This window comes from Anastrepha ludens, chromosome 2, assembly GCF_028408465.1.
Source record: "Anastrepha ludens isolate Willacy chromosome 2, idAnaLude1.1, whole genome shotgun sequence".
NCBI classification, from domain to species: domain Eukaryota; kingdom Metazoa; phylum Arthropoda; class Insecta; order Diptera; family Tephritidae; genus Anastrepha; species Anastrepha ludens.
In genome coordinates, this window is record NC_071498.1 from 10,759,487 (window position 1) to 10,767,572 (window position 8,086).

At 37.4% G+C, this 8,086-nt stretch overlaps 1 protein-coding gene across 1 annotated transcript; it reads left to right on the forward strand.

Annotated features, from left to right (window-relative positions):
• The first annotated feature begins 500 nt into the window (after positions 1-500).
• Positions 501-7,543, forward strand: LOC128871602 (uncharacterized). The gene is made up of 5 exons (XM_054113471.1): positions 501-573; positions 647-874; positions 1,033-1,383; positions 7,124-7,189; positions 7,422-7,543. The coding sequence occupies exons 1-5, from the start codon at positions 501-503 to the stop codon at positions 7,541-7,543; spliced, it is 840 nt and encodes a 279-aa protein (XP_053969446.1).
• The last annotated feature ends 543 nt before the right edge of the window (positions 7,544-8,086 follow it).

The following is an 8,086-nucleotide window of genomic DNA, read 5'->3' on the forward strand; positions in this document are numbered from 1 at the left end:
CTTTTGACTTTATAATTATGCTCAAAGATTTTTTGTGTGCGGATTTGTTCCAAATCAGGACAAGTGTAGAAAAAAGTGTGCAAAATAATAACTTTTTCATAAAACTGTTTGAGAACTAAAAATAGTTTTTTTTACGTTTTCTACTAGTTTCTTAAAAATAAGATATGAAATAATAACATTATCATACCAGCTGCTAATGCAGCTGAAGTTTTCTTGCAAAAATAAACTCTTAAAAACAGGTGTTGCGAAATCGCAACCCTGGCTGAAACGACTCACATGACTTCAACGTTTTGATGACATTATTTTTGGCGGGAAAATTGATGTTTATGTCATTTTCATATGGCAATTTGTACCATAAGTGCTATTATTTTTATTTGTGCAAGTAAAAATACATTTAGAAGTATTTCGTTGAAAGCTTTTACCGGTTTGGTATGACTAATGTGATCTTGATATTTTTTGTCAAAATTTTGTACCTTTACTTAATTCTTTATTGAAGAGTAATGGATCGTCGACGTTTTTTAACCATTGGGGAAATAGAATCCTACATAAATACTTCGAGCAGTGAGGATGAAGGTGAAGTAATTTCAGCTAAACGAATGAAAATTGTTAAGCCTATTTCGAAAAAAATAACTTCTGTCGTATATAGGTATTCCACCAGCAGATGTTGATGCTGTAAGTGACGAAGAACTTATTGACGATAATGAGATGATAACAGAGGTACCAGCTATGACGGATGTTTGTGGAGAGTTGGAGGTCGAACATGAATCAGATGTGGAAGATTTTGCGTCGCCGCCGCCATGCTCTGTTGGAATACTTGATGATGGACCATCCTGTTCTGCACAAACAACTAGGTACACAGCAGAAAAAGATGTCGGTAAACCAAACTGGAAAAAACCAAACGAATTGATTTTAAATTTGGACCCCTGACGAATCAGGTGTGGAATCTTTAAAAAGCAATATTGTTGATTCTATGAGTGAGTGTGAATATTCTATTCCTATGATAATTTTTGGCTCATAAAATTTTTCTTTCAGGTGGCAAAACACCATTTGAATTGTTTCTGCAGTTCTTTGGCGAAGAAATAATGGAAATGCTGGTCGTGAATAGAAATATGTATGCTCACCAAAATAATATCGGAGTGGATATTAGCAAACAACAGATATATCGTTTCATCAGAATTTTGATACTAAGTGGTTATCATAAAGTACCTCACGTTGAACATTATTGGAGTACACAGCAAACACTTGGTATACCTATAGTACAGCAAGCTTTATCACGTAATAGCTTCCAGTTGATCAAAAGAATATTTCATCTAATGGACAATTATGGCATTGATGCCACAGACAGATTTGCTAAAGTTCGTCCACTTATTGATGCACTGAATCGTAAGTAAGTACATGCAGTTTGGAGTTTTTGAAACGTTTCTGTCAATTTATGAACAAGTGATACCATATTTTGGTCGACATTCGTGCAAAATGTTTATTCGTAACAAACCAATTCGATTTGGTTTCAAGTATTGGGCTCTTTGTTCAGACAGCGGTTATTTATATGCAGTAGCACCATATGGAGGATCGAGTGTACCTTATGACAAGAATGTAGGCTTAGGCGCTTCTGTTGTTCTATCATTGTTAGAAAACGTTCGAAATGCAGATAACCATGCCATATATCTTGATAATTCTTTTTCGTCACACTATTTGTTTTGTTTGTTGAGTGAAAAACGTTTCAGAGCAACAGGAACTGTAAGATCAAATCGTCTTAGAGGTACAGAGAAATTGTTAAGCACTGGAAAAATACTAAAAAAACACCAATACGACTACTGCTCCGAGATGAATAATAAATTATTTGTTGCTCGTTGGCAAGATAATGCAGAAGTAACAGTCATTTCTAATTTCAAGTCTGTCGACCCACTAGCTGTCTCACAACGTTGGTGCAAAGCCGAGAAGAAAAAAGTATCTGTTGAACAACCTGGACTTATTCATGACCAAAAACAAAACCTGGGAGGGGTAGACCTACACGATAATGCCGTAGCTAACTATCGCGTTGGTATTCGTGGAAAAAAATTGGTGGTTGCCGTTATGGACTAATTCAGTCAATAGTACCACTGTTAACGCATGGAAAATTCATTGCCTGATTTGTAAGGCAGAAGGAACTCGCCATATGTCTCAAACTTCTTTTAAAACTGAAATTGCAGAATCTTTGCTTTTACATTGTGAAGAAGTTTTTGATGAAATAAGTGATTCATCAGGCGTCGAAGAAGCAGAGAGACGAGTCCATTTACCTCGCATAAATGTTCGTGATCATGTCGTATGGAAACCTCCAGGCAACAAACGTAAAAGATGTGCTATGTGTCACGCACAAACTGTTTATGAATGTAAAAAATGTAATTTGAGATTGCATCTAAAATGTTTTGATGAATACCATACAGATTTAGGAAATAGGAAAAATAATGTTTTTTTTAAATATTGCAAAACTATTACATTGTAAACTTAACAAAATACAACTATATTAATAAAGAGAATTCAAAAAAATACCCAACTAAAACTCTGCGTAAGTTATATTATTTCTATGAATAAGGTCACGGTCTGAAAATTTGTACCAACCATACAAAATTTCACGCAATTATCTACACGGAATCTATTACCGGTGAAGATGGGTTAAACTGAATTCCATTCATATTTTATTAAATGATTCAACCGAGAACATGCTTTTTTTTAGATACATTGAGTGTCAGATTATGTGGTACATAGTCTTTTGTTGCTGTACTCAAAAATTGTTCTTTGTGTATAAGTTAGATATAGAAGAGTATAAATGTGCCCTTTATCCATATTCGTTTCCAACATTTTGGCGGATGGTTTCATATATAGAAGTGCACGCAAATGGGGAAATACAGTGATTGCGATTCACTTGGGAGCGGCCAGGATCATTTTTCTACATATGGTCCAAGCAGCTCATAACCTTCGAGCTTAGCCCAAGTATTCTCTGAGTACCTTCCGAACACCCGTTCGATAGCAAGCTAATATGAGAAGGCAAAGCAGGGACTAAAACATCGAAATTTTTTATGGCATATTCTAAAAGTACATCATCTTAAAAATATAAATTCCAAAAATCATAAAGATCAGAGCACTAGAGCGAAAGCTACAGACCGTGGAAGCGCGCTACCTTTCTTGGAACGAGAAGTGCACGCAAAACTTTAGACGCGCTTATCTCGAAGTCGTATTTTTTGAAAATTGCCGCCGCGGTGCTCATTATTTATCAAAAACTATTTAACCGATTTGCATAAACTTGTTTTTTAATTATTCGAAGTTTCAACCTCGTGAATCAGAACCGCTAACTTTTTATAAATATTTGAATAGTTCGCTGGAATTAATTTTTTTTTTTGAATTTTTCAACCCCTCAAAAATCATATCGAAAAATTTTTGTTTTGGGTAAATAAACCGTTCAGATTCACTAAAAAACATTTTCTACAATAATCATATAATTTTTTTGATTCCAGCATTCACCGTAACTGTTGCTCCAGCTTCATTTTCGTCCAATGACTCCGCCGGACCATAAACCGCATCAAACAGTCATACGCTGAGGATAGAGAGACTTTTCAACAATAACTCTTGGATTTTCTGAGCCCCAGATCCCTCAATTTTGCTTGTTGACGAAGCCACCGAGGTGGAAATGGGTCTCATCACTCAAGATGATGATTTTTCGATGGAATTCCGGATCATTTTCATGCATTTCAACGACCCAATCAGCAAAGACACGACGTTGCTGATGATCGGCCGGCGTGAGTTCTTGTGTTAACTGGACTTTAAAGCCTTAACACCCAAAATTTATGCCAAATACGGTGTAATGACGTTTGTGGAATGTCTAATTCCAAAGAACGACGAGGAATGGACAAACCTGGGTTTTCTTCGACTCTTTCGGCTACAACAACAATATTTTCGGCTGTTCTTGAGCGAAGTGCACCGGTTTTATTCTTCACATCATTAATTTTGCCCAACAGCTCGAATTTTTTCACCAATTTCTGTAGTGTGTTTCGACAAGGTGCTTCACGATGACCCAAAAATGTTCGAGTTTTACAAACCGTCTCTGCCAAATTTTCACCATTTTTATAGTGAATTTAAATAATTTCGTCATAATGCGTTGTTTAAGTGTGTATCGTTCCATATTTATTAATGGCGTAGTTTCTTCTTGTCAAATATCAAAAAATGACAAATGACACCTTCAAAAGTGACATCTACCAAAATAGCGGGGTATTCAAAATAACACCTGTTATTGGAAAACCCTTTAGAAAAGCAGGTGTCCAGGTGCATTATCAAATGCTGGTCTAAGGTCTACAAATAAATAATATACCTTCCTATTTTCACTAAATTTCAAATTCACCATTGATGCAATGCTATACAAATACATTGGCTATGTATGTAATATTTTTGTCTAAAGCCGGCATGAAATTCTGTTATGATCTCATTTTCCGTCTTCCATCTAACAATTCTTTCATTCAAGACAAACATCATTATTTACGCCACACTCCTTGGAAGCTTGATTCGTATAAGAAAATTTTAATTAAAAAATAAATAAATAGATGATCAAAACGATTGAATATGTGGTGCTTTTATAGTTTTGCTCTTGGGTATATACGAGGCGTGTTTACGTTTACGTATACCGTTTTTAAATTACGCCGCCGCAGCGCTGCGGTCGCCGTTTAGCGCATGCGCGTCGTGTACCTACATCTGTGGGGAGGCCACAGACGCCATTACGGAACCATATGATCGAGCCTACATCTGTTTGCGTGATTTTAAAATGCCTCCACCTATTCAGAATCCCGCCGACTGTGAAGTGTGTGATGTAATACGGTTTCTCTGTGATCAAGGCTTCAAATCAGTTGACATTCATCACCAAATCAGTGAAGTGTATGGTGAAAGCATTATGAGTGATGGAATGGTGCGAAAATGGGTCAGGGCCTTTAAAGATGGCCGCACAAATATCCATGATGAGGAACGAAATGGGAGACCTTAAGTCATTACCGATGAACTGACTCAAAAAGTGGAGTGTAAAATGAAAGAGTACAGACGATTCACAATTTCGTCATTAGTTGAAAAGTTTCCTGCTATCTCAAGAAGTGTTCTTTACGAAATTGTGTCTGAACGTTTAAAAGATCGGAAATTGTGTTCACGCTGGGTGAAAAGCGACTGTGAAGCAGTGGTCTTATCAGGCGGCAATCTTCTTTGACGATGGTATACAAAAACTGGTCCCAAGATACGATAAACGCCTCATTAGTAATGGGAATTATGTAGAAAAGTAAAGTAAAGTATGGACTTTCAAGTGAATAAATTATTTTTGGAAAAAATTTACTTGGTGGTTTCTATGTTTACATCGTACATCGCGACCAGTATTTGGGTGGTTAAGTTTTAAGGACCGGTATTGATTTTGAATACAATACAATTTTTTTAAGAAATTATTACCACTTCTCTTTATTATGATAATATTGGTATGGCTCAATGACCTCGGCGGCACAACTCCATCCGAAGGCCCAAATTTTCGGTGACGCTGAGGCATAATTGAGGTTCTATGCGGTTAATGTGCCGAATTATATCATCTTTTAGCTCTTGAATTGTTACTGGCTTATCGATGTGCACCTTTTCTTTCAAATAACTCCAAAGAAAGAAGTCCAACGGTGTCAAATCACTTGATCTTGGCGGCCAATTGACATCGCCGCAACGTGAGATTAATCGGCCATCAAATTTTTCGCGCAAAAGAGCCATTGACTATTTCGTTAGCTGTGTGACAAGTGGCACCGTCCTGTTGAAACTGCATATCGTCCACATCCATATCTTCAAATTCGGGCCATAAAAAGTTCTTTATCATCTCACGATAGCGAACACTATTCACAGTAACTGCCTCACCGGCCTCATTTTGGAAAAAATACGGCCCAATGATGCCGCCTGCCCATAAACCGCACCAAATAGTCACTCTTTGTGGGTGCATTGGTTTTTCGGCAATCACTCTTGGACTATCATTTGGCCAAATGTGGCAATTCTGCTTATTGACGAATCCACTGAGGTGAAAATGTGCCTCATCACTGAAGATGATTTTCTTCGAAAATTAGTCATTCACTGTTGCCATTTCCTGTCACCATTCTGACCATTGCCGACGCTTGAAATGGTCAAGAGGCTTTAGTTCTTGAGTCAATTGCACCTTGTAAGCGTGTAAATGCAAGTCTTTATGCATAATGGTCATCAAAACCCGGTTTGCTCAAATTTGTGCACAATTTTTCCGATTGTACGCACATTTGGAAGATTAAATTGAACGAAAAAATCACGAAGTACGCGATATGCGTTTTGATTTCAACGCCCGTTTTCATAATAAGCCTGAATAACTTTAACGCATTGCTCTATTTTTTTCTATGGTTCAAATTGAATTAGTTTGAAATTGAAAAATGTCAATTGAAATGCAGAAGAAAACTTGACGTTTAGGTGTGGTTCACATTGAACATCGGTCTTTGCAATTTAACCACCCTTTATATGGAAGAAACTAAATTTAAAGTTTTTTTGTTTTTTTTTTACTATTGCCACCTTTGGTGTACCCAAATAGCATCCTTGCCGACCCCTATGCCACCCAAGTAAAATTATTTTTCAATTTCCGCCTGGGATCTTTCGATTACATATTTTTAAGTCATCGTACGAAGTCATAACGATAGGGCTCAATGAATGCCTTGACTGTTGTTAAAACAAAATATAATAAAAATTGCATAGTACACTTTAAAAATTCTCTGTACATCCACAAAACAAAGAGCGCATAAAAAATTACATGCAGAATACGTGGCAAATATTTGTAACCACGAGTGGAAGGGAGTCATAAACAAAAATCGCAGGATACCGGACAATACAGGCCATAAACCAAATATTGAGCCTGTGAGAGCCTTTCGAGCATTGCTCTTCTCCCTATTTTCTCTACTTTTGCACCACTACTAACCAAAAATCGGCTAATGGAAATCGCTGGCCCATTCAAAGTGTTGGCAGCAAAAAAATGGTTGAGCGAAAAAAATTCAGGCGAATAGTGTAGCTTTTTTGCCGGCCACAAATACGAATAAGTAAATAAAACAAGAACATCCTACACATTTCTTTTACAAAATAGCACACAACAACAACAACAACAATATTGAACTCAGTGAAATGGGTCTTTTAACAACAGGCACATCATGTAAGTAATAAAATGGACAAATCGTGGCTTAATCCCACTAGCTCACATGCACACCCCACACACACACAATGTCTATGCATATTTTGTAGGTATACGAGTGCGTATTTCGACAGGTGTATATCAATCATTAGCAGCAACATTGATTACAGCTGATTTATTTTGCTGTTGTTGTTTTTTCCGCGTGCAATTTTGTTAGCTATGTGTAGTGATTTGTTTTCGTGTATTCCACCAGCATGCATGCCAGCCGTGCGCTTAACAGCAAGCGAAAGCAGAGAAAGCCGTCAAGCAGTGAGTGATTCCATACCGCCTGCAAATGGGACTATCAGCGAAGTGACGCCAGATGACACGGTGTAATTTCCACTTCCAATATTTCTGAGAGTAAAGTCATTTATGCAAAAGTCACAAGTACAGCCGCATGCATGCCTTGCATGAGTATCCAGCGCGGAGTAGTACTGACCCGAAATTGGCTAGTTCTGCGTGCCTCGCGATACTATCCAATCTGCTGTGCAGCCACTCGCTCGTGCGTTCGCATACCGGTGGTTGATTAGGTGCATATTTTATGGAGCTTCCTTTACGCAATTTTTTTATTTTTTTTTTCTCAGGTATTTCAATAAAGCAACTCACTTTTTTTTTTTTTTTCTACTGCGCACTGCCAGCTTAATACAAATTGATATTAGTGATGTGTGTAGATTTACATGCTTAGGTTTAATTTTGTACCAGAATTCCCGTGTGATGATCTTTTGATTGGTTGGCATCGGTTTAGGCGAATCGACGCCCACATACACATGAATTGCACACCGGGCCCAAAGGTGGCTGATTTGCTTAGTGGCATATTTCTACGAACCGAGAGCATCAAATGATGGATGCGAGCTAATGAGCTGGAAATATTGATGATGG

Coding starts and splice junctions, on each gene's coding strand:
- LOC128871602 (XM_054113471.1), top strand. CDS start 501: ATGGATCGTCGACGTTTTTTAACCATTGGGGAAATAGAATCCTACATA. Junction 574..646: donor TTCGAGCAGTGAGGATGAAG/GTGAAGTAATTT, acceptor TGTCGTATATAG/GTATTCCACCAGCAGATGTT. Junction 875..1,032: donor CACAGCAGAAAAAGATGTCG/GTAAACCAAACT, acceptor TTTTTCTTTCAG/GTGGCAAAACACCATTTGAA.